This window comes from Dendropsophus ebraccatus, chromosome 1, assembly GCF_027789765.1.
Source record: "Dendropsophus ebraccatus isolate aDenEbr1 chromosome 1, aDenEbr1.pat, whole genome shotgun sequence".
NCBI classification, from domain to species: Eukaryota; Metazoa; Chordata; class Amphibia; order Anura; family Hylidae; genus Dendropsophus; species Dendropsophus ebraccatus.
In genome coordinates this window covers 111,657,854-111,685,036 of record NC_091454.1, presented here as the reverse complement: position 1 = coordinate 111,685,036, position 27,183 = coordinate 111,657,854, and the positions used below count along the sequence as shown (strand labels likewise).

General features: G+C 41.7%; 1 protein-coding gene across 3 annotated transcripts in view; it reads right to left on the bottom strand.

The window, feature by feature from the left end:
- Positions 1-393: 393 nt before the first annotated feature.
- Positions 394-27,183, bottom strand: part of LOC138797064 (transcriptional regulator QRICH1-like) — a 45,394-nt gene continuing 18,604 nt past the window's right edge. Inside the window, exons 2-10 of one of the 3 annotated variants that reach the window (XM_069976839.1) lie at positions 25,619-25,727; positions 23,757-24,781; positions 19,404-19,575; positions 12,492-12,646; positions 10,583-10,697; positions 10,386-10,494; positions 9,294-9,445; positions 8,001-8,091; positions 394-1,789 (exon numbers count right to left, since the gene is read on the bottom strand). In XM_069976839.1, the coding sequence (XP_069832940.1) occupies positions 1,600-1,789; positions 8,001-8,091; positions 9,294-9,445; positions 10,386-10,494; positions 10,583-10,697; positions 12,492-12,646; positions 19,404-19,575; positions 23,757-24,758 (1,986 nt within the window). In that variant the 5' untranslated portion in view covers positions 24,759-24,781; positions 25,619-25,727 and the 3' untranslated portion in view covers positions 394-1,599. The remainder of the gene's footprint in view (positions 1,790-8,000; positions 8,092-9,293; positions 9,446-10,385; positions 10,495-10,582; positions 10,698-12,491; positions 12,647-19,403; positions 19,576-23,756; positions 24,782-25,618; positions 25,728-27,183) is intronic. The other 2 variants (XM_069976849.1, XM_069976858.1) reach the window with 2 other exon arrangements.

Genomic DNA, 27,183 nt, shown 5'->3' with positions numbered 1-27,183 from the left:
TAAACTGCCAAAAAGGTTTCTGCTTAAAGCTCCCACTGAAGTCAATGCAAGCTTAAACATACCACTACAGTAATTTGGGGTTTGCACGTACGCTCTGCATTTGAATCACATTGCCTGGAGAGCATGGATGTAGCCCTTGTGCTGCCTGGAAAACATGAATACAGCCAACCAATATATTGCTATTGAAGTTTGCTCATCTCTAATCACATGCCTAAAATCTTTGTTTAGTAGAATCTGCTCCAATCTTACGGAAAATACAAACCTAACAAGGATCAAGTAAACTACTGAATGAATGTACCCTTACACCAATAAGACACTAAGGCAAGCTATGTGATGAAACCTAAATAAAAAGGTATGGAAAAAAAATTAAATAGGTTTCTTTAGCCAACAAAATACATTCAATTGCAATTTTTATTTCAAATCAAAATTAGTGCTCAATCTGTATTAAATAACAAAGATACCAGAAATCTAGCATACATCAGATATAACAAACTCATTTACCTATTAGTGATTTCCATGTTAAATCTTCTGTGAAAATATACAAATCTCCCTGTAAAAGTGAACTTACTAAAAACACAAGTAATCAAAATTTACTTGACAGTCACCACTGAAAGAAATCCAAGTGCCTGGATTGTGTTAAGGCACGGCTTGACTGGATTTTTGAGGTAAGGTTGTATAGTTATATTTTCTCAGCATGATGTGCAATCCTTCTGTGCAAACACAAATGTAGGTGTTAACCAATAAAGTGTCAAATTTTAGTGACATTTTACTTAGGCACAAATTACACCCACTACGTCAAACACAAAGGCTGGAAATAATCCAACAGCATTGAAGCTTCCAATGAACGCAGCTTACACTTGCTTCCATAACAGCAAATAATGAACAGAAAACATAAAAAATAAACAAAACTGCCCATTACATGTACATATTTTTTTCTAATGTCTGTATTCTTGCAAAACCTGAGGATTTCCTTGGAAATTCTGATCCTCTGCAAGTAAATAGGCCAGTCATGGAAGCCTTCTCCTTTTATAAAGGAAAAAAACAGTACAATTCCATAATTTCAGCATGTTTCATTCAGAACATGATTATGGTTGCATTGCACTAAACTGATTAATAAATTATACAAATGCTAAGCGCTTGTTACAAACAATGATTTCATACATACAGTCTTTCGTATGGTACATAATTCTTAATCATAAGACTTAAGGTAATAATTGATCATATATATATATGCATTTGCTTATATGCACACACAAAAAAAGCTGAATATTTACATTAGAAAAATCATAAGTAAAGTGGAGTGGAAATTTACTCCATATAAGTGATTTCAGCACTGCATATACAGTGTTAAATAGTGCTCAATGTGTCAGCATAAATTATGTCATTTACAAAAAAAAAAAAAATCTGCAGAATGTGCTTTTTGTACATTGCAAACATATCAGACTGTGGTCCGTAAATGCCTTGTATACTCAAAGCAATTTTTTTTTTCCTGTGGGATAAAGTACACTACAGTAAAGAGTCTACACCGCTTCTTCATGCTTTACAGATAGTTGTATATACAAATAGTTGAAAATACAGATATATAGTACAAGCAAGTGATTAGTATGCAGAAATGCGGGATGATGCATGTGCTTCCTGGACCTCTTTAACAAGTAAAATACGAGTCAGCATTTGCTCCATCACCTCCTCATTTACAGGTTGTCCGGAATACCATATGGGACTATTGGGTGCAACTACTGGTTCAGGGACCAAATAGAAGGCATCTGTGGGTCCTCGAGCTCCCTGAGGACTGAAATGAAAGAAATAACAGTATGTTACCAAAATGTTAGGTAGATTTATTCATATACACAACAGGCAAATAAGCAAACACAGTGTACAGGTTACATCCTTTAGTATAAAACATCAGACAAGTATAGATATAGAGAGAGATATAGATCCATCCGTCCAATAAAATTTGGATGAATGAGATCCCTTAAATTAAAAAGTGTACACTTGATAGAAAAAGGGAAAATTAGGAAAAAAGAAAAAATTCAATAATTATTGGGGGGGGGGGGGAAATCACAAAAACATAAAAGAATGGAAAACAAAAAAGAAAAAAATGTATAATATAAAAACAAAAAAAAAAAACAGAGTTTAACAAATTCATAAAATAGTGTCATAAAATGATGATTTTTATATTAACAATAGGTAATCAGTTCAAAGTGTGCAGGACATCATTACTATACTTCTAAGCTGCTGAGGAAGAGACCAATGAGGGTCTTTAAACGTGTCCAGCCTCCTACAACAATTTTTAGCCATCTGTAACAACTCATAATTTTGGATGTCATAACTCTGTTGCAACAGCATATCCTGCATCTTGCAAAATGGACATTCACTACCAAAAAAATCTCACTCAACTATAGCAACTACTATTGAACAAACGGCATTTTTTAAACTTGGCCCCAAAGTATCCACAAAGTTCACAGTCAGCCGATAACCATCATGCATGCGCCGGCCAGCCTGCCAATAAAAGAGAGCAGCTCACAGCGCCGACCGCCAGGACACTGGAAGCTGCTGAACAGAAGACATCCGAATAGCATATTAAAAGACTGGAGAGTTGTTTTCCCTACATCAGCCAAGCCTTCAGCGCTACAGAGAAAGGGTGAGTCACTGTACAAACATTACGGTAACCATCTCTGCTTACCAGCGTATTGAATGTTACAAAGTCACCATCTCTGCCTGCTAGCACACAGAACTTTGCTATTTTTTGGATTCCATAACAATCTAATGATACATTACTAACTTGGTATATAAGTGGCTACAGATACGGCACCACAGCTAAGAATTATATGAACTATGCATGACTAATTCAACAGCCAAATATATAACACACGGACTTTGTCTATTCACTCAATAGCGGTTTTGAATGCATGCACACTTTAAACGGATAACCTATTGTTGATTTATATTATTCTTTTATTATTTTCTAGTTTTTATTTTTAAAATAACTTATGTATTTTTTCTTTTTTCCTAATTTTCCTTTTTTCTATCCAGTGTACACTTTTTAATTTGGGGTTGTCATTCATCCGAATTTTATTTGACCTGAATATATATATTTATTTTACACTGAAATATATATTTTATACTGAAGGGTTTAACCTGTACACCGTTTTTAATCCTACATATTTTCTTATTTGCCTGTTGTGTATAGAAATAAATCTACCCAATACCTCACCCTACATCTATCTTTACTAGTGGACCCTTCATTACACTTTGATCTATTAACTTTCCCTTAAGGTATACGAGCTCCATTTGTTAACCTTGTTAAGACAGCCGAGCAGTTGATCTCACACTATACTTTGTTACCAAAATTTACTGTACAATGTAAAGGGGAATCTAGCAGCAGGTAACCTTTCAGCTGCGGATCCGCAGCAGATTTGACTAAATGAATGAACACAGCATCAAATCCGCACAGTCAAACCTGCTACGGATCTGCAGCAGATTTGATGTGGTGTTCATTCAGTCAAATCAGCTGCAGATCCGCAACAGAAAATCCGCTGGTGATGAGGGTGTTGGGTGCACTGATCCACCCTTCAGCTCCTGTAGTATGCCTACTAATGGATATATAGCTGGTTCACTGTATCTATGTTTACCACAGAGCATCAGCTGAATATTTATTAGTATAGTGGCATTCTGTAGACACCAGAGGGTGGTTCAGTGCACTGAGCAGTAAAGGACTGCCTCAAGTGCACAGAACAACCTTTTACATACTCAAAGTTACTCAATAATGCCACAGAGCACCAAGATAATAAAAGCAAATGCAGCCTCCCTGGCCCCTGCTTTGTCAGAATCTATCAGCAGGTTAGGATTGTCTTCACTAAAGTCACATCTTCATGTCCAAAGATACACAAAGTTGACAAAGGCGCATATGCATCTAGATGTTGTTTCCATATGTGCCTTTAACCCCTTAGGGACCAAGCCTATTTGGGCCTTAATGACCAGGCTAATTTTTCAAAATCTGACCTGTCTCACTTTATGCGCTTATAGCTCAGTGATGCTTTAACATATGCTAGCGATTCTGAGATTGTTTTTTCGTAACATATGGTACTTTATGTTAGTGGCAAAATTTGGTCACTGTCTTGTGGTTTTTTTTTGTGAAAAACATCAAAATATCATGAAAAAATTGCACTTTACGAACTTTTAAACTCTTTGCTTCTAAAAAAAAAAAAAAGTCACATGACAAAAATTAGTTAGTAAGTCAAATTATGAATATGTCCTCTTTATTCTGGCTTCATTTCGTAAACATATTTCACTTTTTTAGGGTGTTATGGGGCTTAGAAATGTATCAGCAAATTATCAAATTTTCATGAAATTTCCAAAACTGATTTTTTTTTAGGCACCAGTTCTTTTTTTTAAGTTGATTTAGGAGGCTTGTATATTGTAAACCCCCATAAGTGACCCCATTTTGGAAACTAGACACCTTAAAGAATTAATCTAGGGGTATAATGAGCATTTTAACCCTACAGGGGCTGGAGGAAAGTATTCAAAATTAGGCTGGAAAAAAATGGAAAATAGAAATTTTCCAATAATATATTTGTTAAGATTAAAGTATCTCATTTTAATAAGCAACAAGAGAGAAAATGCACCCCAAATTTTGTAACGCAGGTTCTCCTGAGTACAATGGTACCCCATATGTGGGTGTAAACCACTGTATGGGCACACAGCGGGGCTCAGAAGGGAAGGAGCGACAATTAGCATTTCCAGTTCAGATTTTGCTGAAGAATTTTCTGAGTGCCAGGTGCATTTGCAGCTCCCCTGTAGTGTCAGCAGAATATAACCCCTGCAAAAGTCACCCCATTTTGGAAAGTACACCCCTTTAAAGAATACATCTTGGGGTATGGTGACCATTTTGACCCCATAGGTATTAGAGGAAAGTGTTCAAAAGAAGGCGGTAAAAATGAAAAAATTGAATTTTTCCAATAACATGTTTGTTTAGTTTGAAATTTCTCAATTTCACGAGGAACAGGGGAGAAAACTCACCCCAATATATGTAACGCAGGTTCTCCTGAGTAAAACGGTACCCCATATGTGGGCATAAACCACTGTGTGGGCACACAGCGGGGCTCAGAAGGGAAGGAGTGTCATTTTAGTTACAGGCAATATGTGGGTGTTTACTGGCTATCTGGGGTGGTAATGAACAATCTCATGGTTTTACTGGCTATTTGAGGTTGCGAAAGGGAATCTGGTGTGGTTATGGGCAATTTGGGGTGGTTACGAGCAGTCTGTGCCAATCTGGGTAGGTTACGGGCAATCTGGGGTGGATACGGGCAATCTGGGGGTGTTTACTGGCTATATGGGGTGGTTACGGGCAATCTGGGGGTGGCGACGGGCAATCTGTGGTGGTTACGGGCTGTCTGGGGGGGTTACGGGCTGTCTGGGGGGGGTTACAGGTAATCTGGGGTGGTTACATGTAATCTGAGGTGGTTACAGCTAAAAATATGCCGGCACCATTTGGAACAAGCGATCAGTGGTATATAGTATATACCGCTGATCGCTTGTACTGGGACCACACCAGGTGGTCCCCGATCATTGCCCCATGCTCTCTGCCACCTCCGGTGGTGGAGAGAATGGAGCTTTGATCATTTTTAGGAATCCATCACTGTGAACAGAGTATGTTCACAGAGATGGCGGCGGCCATCTTGGATCAGATGGCCGCCCTGGAAGGGGAGGGTCAGTGACCAGGTCACTAGGGTTAATTCTGGGGACAGGAGGGGGGGGGGGGGGGGGGGACATGTTTTCATCTCCTCTCACTGTGGATTCACTGTGGGAAGAGATGAAAGCGTTTAGCTGCGCTGGCAATGCCCGTTACCGGTGGCCGCCGTTATACTGGTAATAACGGCGATCGCCGGAGAGGGGACTGGCCGGGACTGACCCCACATTCTACCCCAACCCCTCAGCTACCTCCGATAGCTGAGAGGAGGGGGCTGCGGGCATTACCGGCGCCGCTGCACTATTCTGCACCATCGCCATAAAGAGTTGATGGCAGCAGAATAGAGCCCATTAGTGATCGACGTAAAAATCCGTATCGGCGGTCACTAATAACATAATACATGTATTCTTTGGGTCACTACGGTTACGGCGATCCCACATTTGTGTAGGTTTTTTTTTAACTATTATCACTTTGGTGCAATAGAAACTATCTTCCTAGCAAAAACACACAAAAACTGTTGCCACATTGCAAGATCCATAGCGTTCTCATCTTTTGCGTGACAGAGCTGGTTTGGGGCTTATTTTTTGCGGGAAGACGTGTAGTTTCTATTGATTTTAAGTTTTATATGTATATGACTTTTTGATCTCTTTTATAACGTATTTTCTAAAGTGGATTGATAAAATACAGCTATTCTGGTACTGTTTTTTTTATTTATTTTTTACAGCGTGTGTCGTGCGGTGTAATTATTGATATGGTTTTATAGATTGGGTCGTTACGGACGTGGCGATACCAAATATGTATATGATTTGTGTTTTTGATCACTTTTATGTAATGTTTTATAGTGTATGGGGAATGTAATTCATCTTTATTGGGGGGGGGGCTGTGTTGTGTTTGGTGCACTTTTTTGTTCACTTTTTTTTACTTTTACACTAGTGTACATTACTGTACACTAGTGTAAAATACTTTGATCACTGATACAATACATTGCAGTACCTGATGTACTGCAATGTATTGTATCATGCCTCATGCTGACAGGCAATAGCCACGGCCACCCTTGTCAGCATGAGGCATCTCCATGGTGACCCCGGGGACCTTCATTAGGACCCCGGGATCACCATGGAGACATCGGAAGACCGGACGGCGCCGCGGGGCATCGTGATCGCGTAAGTGACCCACCAGGACCCGTTAGATGCCGCTGTCATGGTTTGACAGCGGCATTTAACGGGTTAAACTGCCCGGAGTGGAGAATCCTCCGCTCCGGGCAGTTACAGGAGGGTGTCAGCGGTCACACTGACCGCTGATCCCCCGTCCTGCAGCCGCCGCCGGGCGGTAATTTATTCCGATGCGCCCGCCGTTAAAAGGCGTACGCATCGGAATAAAGCCCATTAGCGGCCGCCGTGAATATGCGTGCGGCAGTCACTAAGGGGTTAAAGGGGAAATGCTAGAGTCCCTCCCCTAGCTATGGATGTCATAGCAGAAACCAGAATGATATACGCCATAGAATTGTATATAGCTCAAGGCAAAGGGACTGTTAATTCCTTCTCTGCACAATATGAGGTGTGGACTAACAGTAAACACCACACTACCCCTGACCCCTGACCTCACATAGACATACCCATACCCCCCTTTCCCCCCTCCTACGCCAACGCCCTTTGTTGATAACCTCATCTACGGGTGCAACTAATCTACGAAGTACTAGCTACCTGACCTAACCCCCCCCCTGACTGTGTACAATACCTACCCTACATGCCTGGAGACGCTGCCCTGCCTTACTATCTGTTTGGTTGATTTGTTTGACCTGATGACAGGTCGCCTTGTTTACAAAGTTATAGTTACCTCTTCTATTTGATTGCTGTTGGTACCTAGCGGGACCACCTACAAGGAAGCCATTATCGCCCTGATCTGCAATACCGTATGGATTACAAGCAAAGGCGATACTCTATCCCCATCAGGGGGGGGCGTTGACCCAAGGACGCTGCTGGTCCCTGGACCTTACTTACCAATTTATGATATGGTGGTTCCCACTTCTACCTATACCTATGTACTCTTATATCTTTATTGTTTGTGTACAAAATTTTCTGTGAAAAAATCCTTTCAATAAAAATCTTTGAAACGTAAAGGGGAAATTCTAACCCTCTAAAAAATTTTTAAATTGTTAAACAATGCAGGAGTAAGCGATTTTGCGAATGTTTTTCCTTAGCAAAATTGCTTACTTTTGTAGCTTTGCCCTTTACTCTGTCCCTATAGTTGACAGCTTTTTGCCTAGGTTACCAACCCCACCACTCTCTGCTCTGAGCGGGCTGTGACATACCATTTAAAGCGATAGAAGTCATACAATTTTATAGGACACTGTAGCGGGTTATCTGGATTTTCAAGTTGCTCTACGTAGGTTTCTTCTGCAACTGAAAAATAAAGAGTATGGCATTTATAAATAGTAATGTATGCAACAAAAAAATATTATACAACATAAATGAACACGAGAACTAAACAAAAGATAAATAGAGTGTAAGTTCTGACTAGACAGTCTGTGGCCTGATTCACTCACCTGATTCCATGCACAGACTGTATTTATGGACTAAGTGTTTCTGACCGGACTTTGGAACTTACAGCCTCATCATTTATTATGATGATGTGAGCTCAGAAATAGTTACACTACTATACTGCCACAGTTTCATAATGAATGATGATGCTGAGAGTTCTGAAGTCCAGTCCATAGCACATAGTCTGTAAATATGGTCCATGCATGGAACGTGTGAATCAGGCAAGAGAATGTGCTGAAATGTTTACAGCAGTTCACGCTGCTTAAAATTCTGGCACATTTTTAAACTAGTCTACGTCTGTTCCATTTAGAGGCCTTTCACACATTCTACAAAATTCTGTTTGCTGTGTCAGTACAGAAGCTTGAATTTGTAAACAGTTTCGGAGCTCCCGTGATTGTAATTAAAGGAGTATTCCCCCCAAAATTATTTTTGCATTATTACGCTGCCCACCCGTAGCTTTCCATCTTTCCAATATAAAGTTATTATGGATTCTGCACAGTTTTGCTGTTATCCAGCTGCATTCACCCCCAGGGATTGCATAGAATCATCAGACCTCAGTCCACACCGACACGCTCCCTGCTCCTGGCCCCCACCCTCCGTGTTGGCATCACGTGTCCTCAGTCCCAGCACAGTGAAGTGACTGAGAACACTGATGCGGTGGCTGCTGTTACAGAGGGAGACAGTGATCAGCGCAGCTGTGACTGCATCCCTCTCTAACAGCAGCCTCCCGGTCACCCCCAGCCCAGAGCTCACCCCGTGTCCAGAGCCTCCCCACCGTCCAGCACTTGGGGGGGAATACCCCTTTAATGCTGATGCCTGGAGCAACAAGGTCTGGTCTGAATTTTCTGGCAAAAATGTGTGTCAAAATTTAGGCTGCATTCACACATTCAGTGTTTCGCACGGAACACGGACGTGGAATGCCTGTAATGGACTCTCCCTCGCCCGGGCAGCCCATTTTCCTTGTGTTTAAAAGACACTAAAAATGTACAGTACTTTGGAAATGAATTGGCTGCATGGAAAAAGGCTATTATTTAATCATTATCACCAACAAACAGGTTCTTCACCTTTTAAGCCACTCTGAACCTGTCCATAGAGACGCAAAAAGCGAATTGTACAGTTCTTGTCTTTTCCTATTCCAGGGTTTTTCCGCGTCTGTTTTGTAATCTTGGAAAAAGCCAACTGTGAATGCTGCTCTACAGTTTTCAAAACAAAGTACCTAAGAAAGGAAAATGAAGAGCGTAAATAAATATCCAAATCAGGAGCAATTATGTCCTTCTATACAATGCAATATAGGAGTACAATAGGTGTTAGAACCACACACAAGATATTAAACTCACTTTTAGGGATGGTCCGAACCCTCAGAGGTTCGGGTTCGTATGAACCCAAACGCTCGGCATCAGATTCCCGCTGTCTGCCCGCTCCGTGCAGCGGGTGGATACAACGGGAGGGCCGCCTGGAAAACTGGGATACAGCCTATGGTTATGGCTGTATCCCAGTTTTCCAGGCGGTCCTCCCGCTGGATCCACCCGCTGCACGGAGCGGGCAGACAGCGGGAATAATTACCGAGAGTTCGGGTTCGTACGAACCTGAACCGAACTCGGTTCGGACCATCCACGCTCACTTTACAATACCTAATATTACCATATTTGTATTACCATAAATGTAATGTACACAAACATATTTGGAAAACAGCAAATGGCAAGTCTTGATGGAACAGTATCATATTGCTTAGGTTGCTTCACACCACATTCAGACAATCTGTTCTCATGAATCCTCCAATGCCCTGGGTTCTGTTTTTATTTTTCTTCAAAAATATGAAGAACATTTTCAGGAAATATCGAAACTGTATGGGATATGCCTTATCCGGTCTATAATTTAAAAAAAAAACTATTTTATTTGTTAGGTGACACTCAATGAAGGGGTAGAAGATTTAGAAGACTAAATAAAAATCTACCCAAACTGAGAATCAGCAGAGAGCTAAAAATCAATTCACAAAATCCACGATAGCATGTTAATTCTAGATTACCCAATTTGCATGTTAGGTCTGTAAATTCAGTTGAATAAACCAGCACAACTGGCAAAATAAAAAACACCGGAAGTGTGAAGCAACCTGTGCATTTCAACATGAAAATACAAAGTTTCCATTGTGTGCTTACTTGGTGTTGAAATACATTAAAGTAAAAAGTAGAGTAGTGGGTGAATGGGCACCCAGCTGCTTACAGTCCCACAACATTTCTTCGGAAATGTAGCTGGATATTATATAACCTGTTGAGAAAAATATTCTATCTAAAATCACTAAAATATTAAAAAGTTATATACCAATGAAGGAAGCAACCTTAAATATAAAACCTACCAAATGGATTCACTCTTGGGCAATATTCCTTTAGCACTTCATGAAGTTTTTCCAGAAACTTTGAATAATAAAGGTCAGCAAATATGTTATCAATCCTGTTGTTGTCAAACATATGCTGGAAAAGGAATAAATAAAATATCATTCTAGTTTGAAAGAGCATCTATATAAAAAAATAAATAAATAAATCTATACATCCAGTGTGAATGGTAGAGGGTGGATCACAGGACTGGGGGAGTTTATGCAGATTCTGCACCAAAAGGCCCTATTACACAGAGCGATTTTCTGCTGAATCGTCACTACAGAGGTGAGTTTGTCACCGGAAGTGTCGTTGGCAATCAGCAGGGGACCCCGATGGAGCGTGGAAAGGTAAGCATTACATCTATTATTTTCTATTCACAGACACGGCGTACCCCTTTAAAGCATGCGCATCCCCTTTAAAGCACCGGCAGCCTTTTCATTGGCTGGAGGGCATCACATGGCTTCCAGCTTGCTCAGCCAATCAGGGGAAAAGAGGGAGGGGGTGGCAAGATAGCCTATTGACACACATTACAAAGTTATATAACTTTGTAATGTGTGTTAATTAAGCAAAAAAGTAAATCGTCGCACTACTCCTTTAAGTGCACTGTTATTGAAGATTCAATCAAACGAACAATCATTTATTAGATTGTAAAAAAAAAACAAAAAAACTTTTCTTTTGTACTTTTCTGTCTGTCAAGTTACATGGGGACCCACATTTTCCACCATAATTGTACTTTACAATGACAGACTTAATTTTTTCCATAAAGTATGCTGTGCAACCAGAAAAAAATTATATGTGCGGTGAAATTGAATTACTACAATTTTTTTAAATTTGATGTGACAAAAAATGCACAATTTTACACTTTGGCAGGTTTTTTGCGCTTACTCCGTTTACCGTGAAAGATGGGGAATGCGATAATTTAATAGTTCGGGCGATTACGCACGCGACGATACCAAACATGTTTATTTATTTATTTTTATTCATAAAATGGGGAAAGGGGGGTGATTTAAACTTTTATTAGGGGAGGGGATGTTTTTATTAATAAAAAAACTTTTTTTTTACTCTGTACTTTAACTTTTAGTCCCCCTGGGGGACTTTCAGTATTACCGCAGTGATCTCTCATAGAGCATCGATCCGATCATTGCTGTATTACTCTGGCCTGCAGCAAACCAGATCTACAGATTGCCAAACCGGGATTAGCGTCAGTACGACGCCGAGTCCCGGCTCGGTAAGAAGAAGGTATCTCCCCTCCGCGATCGCATCGTGCGGGGAGACATACCCCCCCCCCCACTAGACACCAGGGAAAGAGGGATACAATACATTTAAATGCAGCTGTCAGTTTTAACAGCTGCATTTAAATATAAAATTAGCGGGCGCAGCAATCAGCTTGCATCCGCTATTAGCCACGGTCCCGGGCTAGACAAAGCACCCTGGATCGTGGCGGTTCAGAGCAGGGTCGCCGTGCTACCCCTCTCTAAACGCCCCCACCCCAATCTAGACGTACAGTTACGTGCTGACGCAGGAAGGGATTAAACAGTCTGCTGTAGGCAAACTGTATAAGCAGGTCAGTCATGGCAGTTGCCGAGGCCTTCAGAAGACACCAGACTGCAATTACAATGGATCACCTCCAAGCAATCTCATCCCGGGAGCCAATCTGTACCTCAAATATTGCTTGGCCATACTGTTTTAATAACAGTTAAAATAGCCAGCATCAGAGATAGCTCCATGACAGCTATTAGCAGTCAAGTGGCTGCCAGGTATCGAATGAGTTTGGGTCCGCTCCATACACATTTGACATCATTAGGATGAGTGTGCTGCTCAAGCCCTTGTCCTGGAACTGTTACATATTGCTAGCGTTGCCAATATCTAGTATTAGAACAGGATTCCTACCTTCTGTACACAAAGGAGCAAGTAGAACATCATATCAGCATCATATGGAGAACCATCGTGCCTCTTGGCTTCTTTGGTTATTAAACACAATCCATAATTTAATTCTGCAATTGGCACTGAGAGTACATCTTCTTTAAAAATTAAAGGTCTTTTTTCTGGAATAATAATGGAAAAACAAGGTTTGTGCATATCACAGCTATAAACACACTTCAATACACAGGACTGTTGTGCTTGAGGAACACCAACATTTTTTTTAAATTTAAAATAAGGATGTATCATAGAGACAACTCTGAAAAAAAAGAGAGTGCTGAACAGCTGATCAGCAGGGGGTGGCGCATGTCGGCACCCTGCCGATCAGTAACCGAGAACCTATATTGTAAATGGATGATCAGTCTATAAAAAAACTTAAACATCTGACCCTATCTTTAAAAAGTCAACTCCGGCCAAAACGTTTTTTTTTTTTTATATATTACATAAGAAAAGTTAGACATTCCTAATATACACTAATTATGTGAAAATGCACATATACTGCTATTTCCCTCAATTTAGTAGATCTAGAAGGCGTCAAATCCTCGGGACGTCACAAATCAGGCAGAGGGCACAGTATATGTAGAAATTACATTGAAAGAATAACTATATCAAAAGTGCCAGCAGCCCCATCCACAGCACATAGGACAGAGCTGCTGGCACTATGTGCCGTGGATGGGGCTGCTGACACTTGTGATATAGTTATTCTTACAATGTAATTTCTCCATAAACTGTGTCCACTGCTGGACACTTCATATGAATTACACGTGATTCGTGACGTTATGGTTTTTGAGAGGAAGTTTTTGAAGCCTGTTTGATCTACTAAATTAAAAGTAAATAGCAGTATATGTGCATTTCCCATTTGTCTAACTTTCCTTATGTAATAACATAAAAAAATAAGTTTTGCTCGGACTTCTCCTTTAAATAACAATAACTGCAGTGCAACAATAGCCCCCACTTAGCTCTCTTTCCAAAGCATGTCCAAACAAACTATGGGCTATGCATAGGAGTAAGGGCCTTTTCACACTATGAAATTGGCACAGAAATTCCGCTCGGAAACTTTGTCCGCGGACTCTGCACCGATTCCCGCCTGCTAGCTCTTTCAATAGGGGGCCTTGCGCGCCTCTGCTCAAAGAATTGACATGTCAATTCTTTGAGCAGAGAGCGGAGGCACGCAAGGCCTCTCAGGCTTTCATCACAGTCCTCCTATTTTACCGACTACCCCCTTCCTGAGAGTTTCCAGCTCGAAGTTGTTGCAGAACGTCTAATTTAACTACAGAATATTGCAGTTACTATCAGTGAAGTTGCAGCACCTGCTTTTTTCACTTCTTGTCTGTTCAGGCTGTACTCACACATGGCTTTTTATGCATTTTTGCAGCAACTTTCCAGGTATTTTGCCAGGAATTGTGCGATTATGGAAAATAGAGCCATTTTGTGGAAACACTGCCTTTCTGTTTCAACCAGAATGATTTACAGCCATACTGCTTATTACTGGTGTATAATGTCTTCCATGTTCCTGCTTTTGAGTATGTGCTGCATATGTGCTGAGTATGAGTATGTGCTGAGTATTCGCTCTGTGTGCTGGGCAGGAAAGACATCATTGCAGCTAGTCTCCACCCACTCTAGAGCTAAGCATTAGGGCAAACTAACAATTAGAGAAGGCATCCCTGGAGGGGAACACTGATGAAAAATGTATCAGCAATCACATAGTTACCATAAATGCTGCGATTTCTTAAAGGGGTTATCCAGTGTTAGAAAAACATGTCCACTTTCCTCCAGAGACCACATGACTCCACATTTCAGGTGTGGTTTTGCAATCAAGCTCCATTCACTTCAATGGAACAGAGTTGCAAAACCCCATCCAAATTGGAAACAAGAATTTGCTGTCTCTGGAAGAAAGTGGCCATGTTTTTCTAACACTGGATAACCTCTTTAACCCCTTCAAGACCGAGCCTATTTGCACCTAAAAGACCAGGCTCATTTTTCAAAATCTGACCTGTCTCACTTTATGCGCTTATAGCTCAGTGATGCTTTAACGTATGCTAGCGATTCTGAGATTGTTTTTTCGTCACATATGGCACTTTATATTAGTGGCAAAATTTGGTCACTACTTTGTGTGTTTTTTGTGAAAAACATCAAAATATCATGAAAAATTGAAAAAATTAGCATTTTATGAACTTTGAAATTCTCTGCTTCTAAAAAAAGAAAGTTGTATTAAATAAATTAGTAACTAAGTCACATTACCAATATGTCCTCTTTATTCTGGCTTCATTTCATAAACATATTTTACTTTTTTAGGGTGTTACGGGGGTTAGAAATGTATCAGCAAATTACCACATTTTCGTGAAAGTTTCCAAAACTGATTTTTTTTAGGGACCAGTTCTTATTTTAAGTTGATTTAGGAGGTTTGTATACTGGAAACCCCCATAAGTGACCCCATTTTGGAAACTAGACACCTTAAAGAATTAATCTAGGGGTATAATGAGCATTTTAACCCTACAGGGGCTGGAGGAAAGTATTCACCATTAGGCTGTAAAAAAATGAAAAATTAAAATTTTCCAATAATATATACATTTAGATTAAAGTTTCTCATTTTCAAAAGGAACATGAGAGAAAAAGCACCCCAAAATTTGTAACACATGTTCTCTTGAGTACTACGGTACCCCATATGTGGGCGTAAACCACTGCATGGGCACACAGCGGGGCTCAGAAGGGAAGGAGCGCCAATTAGCTTTTCCATTGCAGATTTTGCTGAAGAAGTTTCCGAGCGCCAGGTGCATTTGCAGTGCCCCTGTAGTGTCAGCAGAGAGAAAAAACCCCATAAGTCACCCCATTTTGGAAAGTACACCCCTCAAAGAATTCATCTTGGGGTAGGATGAGCAATTTGACCCCACAGGTGTTAGAGGAAAGTATTCAAAATTAGACAGTAAAAATGAAAAACTCAAATTTTTTCCAATAATATGTTCCTTTAGTTTGAAATTTTTCAATTTCACGAGGAACAAGAGAAAAAAAGTACCCCAAAATTTGTAACGCAGGTTCTCATGAGTACAACGGTACCTCATATGTGAGCATAAACCACTGCATGGGCACACAGCGGGGCTCAGAAGGGAAGGAGCGCCAATTAGCTTTTTCAATGCAGATTTTGCTGAAGAAGTTTCTGAGCGCCAGGTGTGTTTGCAGAGCCCCTGTAGTGCCAGCGGAGTAAAATCTCGCCATAAGTCACCCCATTTTGGAAAGTGCACCCCTCAAAGAATTCATTTTGGGGTGTGGTGAGCATTTTGACCCCACAGGTATTAGAGGAAAGTATTCAAAAGTAGACAGTAAAAATGAAAAACTCAAATTTTCCCAATAATATGTTCGTTTAGTTTGAAATTTCTCAATTTCACGAGGAATAAGAGAAAAAAAGTACCCCAAAATTTGTAACGCAGGTTCTCCTGAGTAAAAAGGTACCTCATATGTCGGTATAAACCACTGTATGGGCACACAGCGGGGCTCAGAAGGGAAGGAGCGCCAATTAGCTTTTTCAATGCAGATTTTGCTGAAGAAGTTTCTGAGCGCCAGGTGGGTTTGCAGAGCCCCTGTAGTGCCAGCGGAGTAAAATCTCGCCATAAGTCACCCCATTTTGGAAAGTGCACCCCTCAAAGAATTCATCTTGGTGTGTGGTGAGCATTTTGACCCCACAGGTATTAGAGGAAAGTATTCAAAAGTAGACAGTAAAAATGAAAAACTCGAATTTTTCCAATAATATGTTCCTTTAGTTGGAAATTTCTCAATTTCACGAGGAACAGGAGAGAAAATTCACCCCAAAATCTGTAACGCAGGTTCTCCTGAGTAGAACGGTACCCCATATGTGGGCATAAACCACTGTATGGGCACACAGCCGGGCTCAGAAGGGAAGGAGCGCCAATTAGCATTTTCTCTGCAGATTTTTCTGAAGAAATTTCTGAGCACCAGGTGCATTTGCAGCGCCCCTGTAGTGTCAGCAGAATAGAATCCCCCCAAAAATCACCCCATTTCGGAAAGTACACCCCTCAAAGAATTCATATTGGGGTAGGATGAGCATTTTGGCCCCACAGGTATTAGAGGAAAGTATTCAAAATTGGCCAGTAAAAATGAAAAACTTGAATTTTTCCAATAATATGTTGGTTTAGTTTGAAATTTCTAAATTTCACAAGGAACAGGATAAAAAATGTACCCCAAAATCTGTAACGCAGGTTCTCCTGAGTACAACGGTACCCCATATGTGGGCATAAACCACTGTATGGGCACACAGCAGGGCTCAGAAGGGAAGGAGCGCCAATTTGCTGGAGCAAAACCGCAGCTAGTAACAGTTATTAGAATAGCGCAGTTACTAAAATACAATAAAAAAAATTAGATTACAGGTAATGTGGGGTGGTTACGGGTAATCTGGGGTGGTTCTGGGTAATCTAGAGGTGGTTTCGGGCAGTCTGAGGTGGTTACGGGCAGTCTGGGGTGGTTACGGGCAGTCTGGGGTGGTTACGGGCAGTCTGGGGTGGTTACGGGCAGTCTGGGGTGGTTATGGATAATCTGGGGTGGATACGGTCAACATGGGGTGGTCACAGGCAACCTGCTGTGGTTACGGCAACCTGGGGTGGTTACAGGCAACCTGGGGTGGTTAGAGGCAACCTGGGGTGGTTAGAGGCAACCTGGGGTGGTTAGAGGCAACCTGGGGTGGTTATGGGCAACGTGGGGTGAATACGGACAACCTGCTGTGGTTACAGACAATCTGATATGGTTACAGGCAACCTGCTGTGGTTACGGACAATCTGGGGTGGTTGCGGACAATCTGGGGTGGTTACAGGCAACCTGCTGTGGTTACAGGCAACCTGCTGTGGTTACGGATAAACTGAAGTGCTAATAGGTAATCTGAGGTGGGTACCTGTAATCTGGCGTGGTTACGGGCAATCAGGAGGGGGTCACTGGCAATTTGGGGTGGTTAGAGGCAAGGTGCAGTGTTCAGAGGCAAGGTGCGGTGGTCAGATGCAAGGTGCGGTGGTCATAGGCGATGTGCGGTGGTCATAGGCGACGTGCGGTGGTCAGAGGCAAGGTGCGGTGGTCAGAGGCGACGTGCGGTGGTCAGAGGCGACGTGCGGTGGTCAGAGGCGACGTGCGGTGGTCAGAGGCGACGTGCGGTGGTCAGAGGCGACGTGCGGTGGTCAGAGGCGACGTGCGGTGGTTGCGTGCAATCTGGGGGGTTACATGTAATCTGGCATGATTACAGGCAATCTGGGGTGGTTCTGCCCAACCTGCGGTGGTTATGCCCAACCTGCGGTGGTTAGGGGCAACCTGGAGGGGTTACAGACAATCTAGAATTGTTACGGATAGAGTGAAGTGCTTATAGCTAATCTGGGGTGGTTACATGTAATTTGGGGTGGTTACAGGCAATCTGGGGTGATTACGGACAATCTGGAGGGGGTCACTGGCAACGTGCGGTGGTTACGGGCAACGTGCGGTGGTTATGGGCAACGTGCGGTGGTTATGGGCAACGTGCGGTGGTTACGGGTAATCTGGGGGGTTACGTGCAATCTGACGTGATTACGGACAACCTGGGGTGGTTACGGGCAACGTGCGGTGGTTACGGGCAACCTGCGGTGGTTACGGGTAATCTGGGGGGGGGTTAGGGGTAATTTGGGAGTAAACTGTAATTATTACTATAATAAAAAGTGTGTGTTTTATTTTTTTGTATGTTTTTCACTTTTTGTACTTTATACATTAATTTTCACTGTATTACTATGATTACTGTGATATTTTCTATCACAGTAATCATAGTTCAGTGACAGAGACCAAATTGGTCTCTGTCACTTTAAATTTTCAGAGCTGGCTGCTTCTGGCGCGCATGCGCACATCAGAAGCAGTCAGGACTTCGAGGAGGAAGGAGCTCCGTGGGTTCCGGTGAGTATATGGGGAAGGGGGGTGACTGGGGGACGGGGGTGACAGGGGGGGTGGGGGGCGACTTGGGGGGTGGGGGGACATCACTTTTTATCCCCTGTCACCAATCATTCATGGTGACAGGGGATAAAAAGTGCCGGCGGCACATGGCACAAGCGATCAGCGGTATATAGTATATACCGCTGATCGCTTGTACCGGGACCCCACAGGGGGGGTCCCGATGACTGCCCCATGCTCTCCGCTACCTCCGGTGGCGGAGAGCATGGGGCTTTCATTCATTTTTCTTGCTTGATCACTGTGAACAGACATTAGTCTGTTCACAGTGATCGCGGCGGCCATCTTGGATCCGATGGCCGCCGCGGGAGGGGGGGTTAGTGACTGGGGCACTAGGGGGCTGATCTGGGGTCTGATTTTTACTTATTTCATCTCCCCCCACCGTGGATTCACGGTGGGGGGAGATGAAATACAGCGGCGGCACCGGCCCATTAGTGACCGCCGTTTCGGCGGTCACTAAGGGGTTAATGGGGGTCAGCTGCGGAATCGCAGCTGATCCTCATTATCTCCGGTGCTGTACACAGATGAGAGCAGGATCGCTGTCTCTGCAGCGATCCCGTTCTCATCACAAAGCCCCTGTCAGTCAGGAACGTATATGTACATTCCTACTGCACGGGGCATGTGCAATAGGAACGTATATATACAGATGGCTGACGTGAAGGGGTTAATTACAAAGGCACAAACACAACTACTTCTATCACATGACAGATACACTTTGAATAAAACTAAATCTGTTTAGCTTAAAAATACAGAGGATTACCATCCAATTTACAAAGTAACTAAAATGGGGTAGGGGTGCAAATTTATCTTAGGTAAGTGAAATGGTGTACTCTGCAGAATGCATTATCCTAATCATAAATATGTTTCAAGTTTATGACATCACTGAATAACTACCACTAAAATATTAATAATTCTGCATACTTCCTAACCACGATGGTTTGTTCTCAGCTTCTTTTTGAGTTTCTGCATTCTTAATCTGTGCCCAAGTCTTCCAAAACAAAGCTCCTTCTTCTGGTTTAAGGGTGCAAGGAAAATCTGTATTGTTTTGTAACCGCAGCTGTGGCTCAGATGGTGAACATTGCATGCCTTGAGGCTAAAAGGGGGAAAAAATATTAAAACATTTTTAAGTTGTAATAGATACAAGAAAATACTTCTGATCCAAAACATAATTTGGCTTGCAACATCATCTCAAATGGCTATCCACCTATTTTCATAATGTATTAAAAATGTTGAGATCCTTGTGTAGTTTACCAAAAACAACCTCAAATGCCTCTATAGAAGGTGAACAAATTGTCTTCCCTTTAAATACTGTTAAAAAAAAGGCCCTTGATTTCCTATAAGTATGCCACCTAACAAATCTAGCTAAAACAGATCTAAAACAATCCATTGGGCATGCTTGGTCCGTGACTGCCTTTCATACAAGCTTTCCAAAATCCTCCCCATTTAGTTTTAGAGGAATTCAAATCTATAGATATCTACCTGACAAAAACTTAAAACTAAGCCCATAAATTGGCCCATTATTCATGTATTTAGTCCCTGTAGTCACAGACAGAACATCATTTGTGAGATCCTTCGAAAAGTTACATGCCACAGATGCAATGGAGGGTTTTATGAACACATGAGAACATTGGGTTGAATACAACAATGTTTGGTCAATGTATCTTAGTGACATAAAAGCTTTATTAAACATGATTTCCAATTTTTTTTATAACTGGAAATAATTAACCATTAGAAGTACCTGGAGCTCACACAGCCCCACCCCACCCCCTTCCAACTTCTGCTAGATCAGCGTTCATTTACTGGGACTATTACATGGCCCATAATCATTTAGCAAGGGCTGCATGGACATTGTAAGCAATGTCCGTGAAGCCCTTATCCAAACAGTTGATACATTACCTCTCCACATTTCCGGTCTTCTGCACTCTGCATGTCTCCCGGTCCCCGTCATGCGAAGTGATTGGCTGAGTGGTCTGCCAGCTCAGAGACTGACTTGGAAGCTGCTGCATCAACACCATGACGCATGCAGAGCACAGGAGAAGACAGAGAGCGTGGACATGTAACGTTTTAACTATTTGTTCAATCATCAGCCGCTGGCCGTGCTTCGCTATTGCACGTAGCAACAGGTGCCTGGCACCGAATGATTTTAGGACCGTTTCATCGGCTGATCGTTGTCTCTATTACACAGAGCGATAATCAGCTTAAGTACTTAAGAAAAACTGCCTATTTAAGAGGGATCCCAACTATTCAACATGTACATAGATAATGTAAGTATCGGCAATGAAGAAAAACTCACACCACTATATATGCTAATACAATATATTCAGGTGCGTTCACATGTACAGGATCTGAAGCAGATTTGACGTCGCAGTTTAAAGTTGCAGATTCAGGCTGGGTTTACACTACGTATATTTCAGTCAGTATTGTGGTCCTCATATTGCAACCAAAACCAGGAGTGGATTAAAAACACAGAAAGGATCTGTTCACACAAAGGTGAAATTGAGTGGATGGCCGCCATATAACAGTAAATAACGGCCATTATTTCAATATAACAGCTGTTGTTCTAAAATAACAGCAAATATTTGCCATTAAATGGCGGCCATCCACTCAATTACAACATTGTGTGAACAGATCCTTTCTGTGTTTTTAATCCACTCCTGGTTTTGGTTGCAATATGAGGACCACAATACTGACTGAAATATACGTAGTGTGAACCCAGCCACAAAGCGAATCAAATCTGGGCCATCAAATCTGCTGCGGATTTAAATCTGTGTGAACGCACCCTAAAGGGGTGCTCCGGAGGAAATAGATATTGTTAAATCAACTGGTGTCAGAATGTTACACAGATTAATTAATTTCACCTTAAAGTTTTCCAGTACTTATTAGCTGCTGTATGACCTGCAGGAATATTATGGAGATTTGCTACTGCTCTTGATACTTCCCGACACAGACAGAGGTGGCACCAATGAGCACAGTATCAGACTGACAAGAAAATGGCACTTCCTGTAGGACATACAGTGGCTGATATGTACTGGAATAACCATTTTAAATACCAGTTGATTAAAAAAATGCTTTTTGCTTCAGACTACCCCTGGATAATGGATATAGGAGTCAGTGTGTGTTTACAAGTTAAGGGGGCTGCAGTATCAAATACTTTTCATGCATTAAATAACCAGCCCGTAAGTTTCAGTGTCTACTGTGTAATACTTGTGGTGACAGGTAAAGTGATATTGTCACCCCTTTCCATATCAGGAGTTCTCAGCACCATTCTTAAGCTTATACAGTGGTACCTTGGTTTAAGAGCGTTTAGGAAAAAGAGCTCACAGATTTTTGAAATCATGACTTGGTTTAAAAGCATTTCTTTGGTTTAAGAGCTCCCTGTAATGGGTGGGAGTGTGAGCCCTGTACTCTGGCACAGGAAGTCTCCGTCACCTTCCAAATCTCTCAAGTCTCCGATCCACTTCAGGCTGGGGCTTACATCAGGGGACCCCTGACGAAGTGAAGATACGCGTAGGGTCTGCAGTCCGGAGCCCCCCTCTTTCCAGAGCCCTGGGTGATATGTGATTTTGTGGTGTTTCTTATCGAGCTGACCTTGGTTTTTGCATAGGTGTTCCAGTACATTTATGCATTGGTGTGAAGTATATATATTTTTTTTCTATTGAGAACTATATTTATTGATTTGTTTATACCTATTTATAAGAGCACCTGCACTTTAATTTGGACACTATCTAGTGATGCCAGCTTGTGATATGTACTTTCAGACATAGGATGCAGGGCCTGTTTTCATTATTTTTTCTTTGAGGGGCAACAGTTGGAATAACATACATATTTCATGTGTTTTTTCTGTAAATAAGTGTTTTTAAGCAATGTCTATCTGTGTTTTTTTTGTATGTATCAATAAAGATAATTTTGGAACATAGATTTGTGATATATTTGTGGGTGCGCCGTTTTGGTGTTTTTCTGTCTGTATAGTTTATACATCAGGGGACAGGACTCTTTATAGCTGTAACCCCTCTCTCCCCGGACATAGAGCGCTGCATGTATGTGCCCACATCTGCCCTGCTCATTTCTTCATGCTCCCTACAGTCTTTGTCAGTCCTGATTGGTCCATGCTGAGCACACACCCCTTTCCCACTGCTGTTATGGGACCACACAGACCTCTGACAGCAGCCCTGCATCTCTGTTATAGCCTGTTGTACTACGCTCCTGCATTATGGGGATCTCCAGTTCCATCCTGTATCTACAAACTGCTGCAGTGTTATCAGTGTTATGCAGTTACTATACATTATACTCCACATGCTGATGGCTATACTGTACAGTTACTTATAATATCACACATTCAGCTGTTTATAAATGTTTGTTTCATTAGTTTTACATGTTATTCAGAATAGAAATCATTATTTTGGGGGGGTGGAACCATTTGTCTGCGTTTCAATGATTTCTTATGGGAAAATGTGCTTTGGTTTAAGAGTGGATTTGGTTTACAAGTGCGGTCCCAGAACAAATTATGCTCGTAATCCAAGGCACCACTGTATTGTGAACATTTCACAACTTACCTTATACAGGAATTCTTTGTGGTCTCTCCCCTCAAAAATGCATGTTATTGTTGGTGAAAAGTGTTGTAGAGGGAGTGTTTAACAGCCATGGAACCCCCATATCTCCGCCCACATAGGCACTGCAGGCACCTCACCTCAGAGATGTCATCTGCATCTAAGCCCCTTCCTCACCCATTGGAATGGGCGGGCCTACAGGCCTAGGCCCCGCCCCTTTAATCTGCCTGTCACAGAGAGGGCAGGGGATATGCCTCTAGGTCTGCCCATACTGATGACGCTGTGGAGAGAGAGGGGCCTAGACACATATGATGTCACAGAGGGGGCAGGGCCTATGGCGCTGATGTGGGTGGAGATATGGGGTTCCACTGCCATTAAGCCCCACCCCTACAGCACTGTTCACCAACAATACTATGCATTTTTGAGGGGAGAGACCACAAAGAAATCTTTTATACAGTAAAATATGAAATGTCCAGAATATAAGCTTAAGAATGGTGCTCAGAATTCCTTATATGGAAAGAGGGGGACAATATCACTTTAAGTGGAACAGTTACAGGGTTTCCCCACTAATAAATGAGGGGAAACCTTGTGACCAGTTAATTGTAAAGGAAAACTAACAGAAAAAGGATAACTAAAAGAAAACAAACCCTTTAATCATGTTGCTTAGAAAATATTGTATTCAAACACCAGCAATTATTTCAGTTATGTGAGAAAATAAAATTATTACCTGTACTTGTTGATCCCAATATTTTGAAGGCTGGTACACACGTCCACTTGTTTGTAAGGATAAAGGAATCTGAATATTACCATTCATATTTAACAATGGCATTGAAAACCCAGACGTACCAGCATGCACTGTTTTATCCAAGATCTTTTTCCCATCAAAGCTCTCTTTGCTCTCTTCTAGTTTAACGCTGCTAGTGTGCATTGGAATCTCCCCCATTTGAACTATTCCACAACTGTCCTGAGGTACAGAAGTGTTTATTAAAGTCTGAGATTCGGGACAGGTAGCATGGGCAGAAAAGATTGCCCAAGATTCTACATTAGGCAACTGTCCTGATGGCGAAGTACTGGCAGGTACTAGTCCATACAACTGACTACTATCCACAGTGAGCAGCTCCTGCCGAAGAGGAATGTAAGCCTGTTGCTGACCTTGCAAAGGCAATGCTACGACTGTGGCTGGAGTGTTCTGTAAAGATGCGTGGTTAATAGTGTAGTTGTCCTCAACCGGTAAATCAAATTTTCTTTTTTTAACTGGCTGAGATAGTCCTGAAGAGCAAGCTCTTCGATCTTGAGAAGATGATATACCAACAACACTTGAGTTCTGGCCATCAGAAGCAGACTGTCCATCAACCTGCTGCTGGAGAGTCTTAGCTGGTTGTCCTGGTTGGACATCAATATTGTGTCCTTGTCGCAACTGAACATGATGCACAGGGATATGATGCTGATCAAGAGAAACACCAGGACTGACAGTAGAATGCTGCAGAGGTGAAGGGATGGGCCGAGCTAGCTCCAGCAAAGAACCAGCCACATCAGAATTGTCCATGTAAAAGTAATGATTTCTTTGTTGGTATACAGAAATTGGAGAATGAACAAACTGTTGCATTTCCTCCACTCCCTTGCCATTGAGTGAATCTAGAAAATCTTTCATGCGATGGGGAGGAATAGTCTGGGCTTTCATTCTCAGATAGTCTTCATACGGAATGGAGTTTTCCAAAGAATGGCTCATCCTTCTTGCAACTACAAAACAAACTAACAAAACAATACCAGGTTACTGTGAAGAGCTGCAAATAATTAGGTGAGAGATTCGGTAAGACTACTTGCCCATAGGAAGGGTATTACAGTTCTAGGTAGGGCTGGGCAATTAATCGTATTTATATGGCTCATGATTTACATTTTTTTGTTAAAATCAACAATTGTGAAATCTATTTTCAGTGTCATCTAAAAAGCCTCTCTGTGTTGCAGTATGTAGGTGACGCAAAGTAATTAGGCTTTAGATCACATGCCAAAGCACAAAAAGGGTTAACATCAGGACACTACATTCATGCCTCATCGGCTCCTGCATACATGAAGTCCGTTCTTAGGCTGCCCGTAAAAAAATGTGCAGGACTCAAATGCAGGGTTCATTAGTGCAGGAGTCAAAGAGGCATAATTGTAATGCCTGCTATCTAACCCTTTCTGTGCTGCAGTGTTTAAGTGATATAGAACTTAGAGGGTTATTCACCTAAGAACTAAAACAAGAAATGCTAGCTGGTCTTATTCACAAAGCCCCACTGAGTATTTTTCACTTTTTTCTGTAATTCTAGCTGCTGTCATTCCTAAATTACAAGTTTTACTAAAAGCTGATCTATATCCAAGATGGTGCCAGCGAGGAAACTACATTTCCAATCATGCATTTTCCAGATTGGTCTGTTTGCGTACTGGCCCCTTTAGCTTTCTTTCCTGCCCACTGCTGTCATTACTATAGCACATTACCCCGGGGGGGTGACAGGTTCCCTTTAATGAAATTTTTTAACATTGGCATGGCTGAAAACAGCAAAATTGCATACATTTACATATCTAAATAAAACCAAAAACAGATTAATATACCTTATTTTGTCATTTGTAATAAAGAAAGCCGCTGTCCTCATGTCCACCACTGTCAAGGAAAGCGTAACAGTTAGTAGATCCTGGGCTAAGTGCTGCTTCAAGCCTGATTCTAAAAACAGAAAGAAAAAGGTATATAAATATATACTGAACTATTTTAAAACAAACTGCAATAAATACATTTTATATAGAAATCAGAATGCATTACACTTTATATTAGATCATAAAATATTTCCAAATTTTCATTTTCCTATCCATGATTTCTATATAGAGATGACTGATTTTACAGTACAAAACAAAGCAAAGCGATTCATTAGCTCAGCAGTCCTCTGCCTTTGAAGTCTGTGCCGCTCTCTTCCAGGTGCCTGGAAATGCTTTATTCATTCCCAGAAAACTTTTCTCAGTTTCTCAAGACTGGATCCAGCTTTTCCAAGGCCCTAGAACACAGCAGCACAGACTTCAAAGGCAGTCTGCTGATAAGCCAACTGCCGGACTAAATCAGTGAGGGTCTGTGTCTCTCTTAGATGCTCCACATCTCCTTTATTGTTTATCAGACACAGCTGTACCATTTAGGGTACAAACACACAGGGTGAATCCGCAGCAGATTTCTCGCTGCAAAATCCGCTGCAGATCCCTGCCCTGTAATGTCTATGGGAAGCCATACTCGCAGCGGGATGGACATCCCGCTGAGAGTTTGTCAAGAGCCCGCCTCGCTAACCCCCCGCTTATACATTACCTGCTCCGCGATCCGGCTTGCCGCAGGGTTCTCGGCTGGACGTCCCCACTCAACCAATCAGTGTGCTTACCATAGACATTACATGGCAGGGATCTGCAGTGGATTTCACTGCGAATTCACAGCGAGAAATCCGCTGTGGATCCGACCTGTGTGTTTGTACCCTTAGGCCAATAGAGAGCTTATTGTAAGGGTCAAAGCCAGGAATGCATTTGAAAAGATGAGAAATCTCAGTCTTTCCTTTATGATCTGTTCTCTATTTATAATCTGCTCCTGGCTTTGGCTTCAAAAATCTTTGTGTAAAAGGACCCTAAAAGCCCTATTAGACAAAATGATTATCGGCCGTATACAATAGTTTAACCCTTTGAGGATCAGGCCCAAAATGACCCAGTGGACCGCGCAAATTTTGATCTTAGTGTTTCCATTTTTCCCTCCTCCCCTTCTAAGAGCTCTAGCACTTTCAGTTTTTTATCTACAAGGCCATGTAATGGCTTATTTGTTATAGGAATAGTTGTACTTTGTAATGGCATCATTCATTTTACCATAACATGTATGATGGAATTCCAAATATATTATTTATGAAGATATAAAATGGTGAAATCACAAAAAAGAATGCAATATGGTAACGTTTGGGGGGTTCCTGTGTCTACGTAATGCACTATATGGTAACAGCGACATGACACTACTATTCTATAGGTCAGCCCGAACACAACCACATGCAGGTTTACACAGATTCTCTAATGTTTTTTTTGGCAATTAATTATAAATAAAATGGGACTATTGTGACGCTTATAACGGTTTTATTTTTTCACCTACGGGGCTGTATGAGATGTCA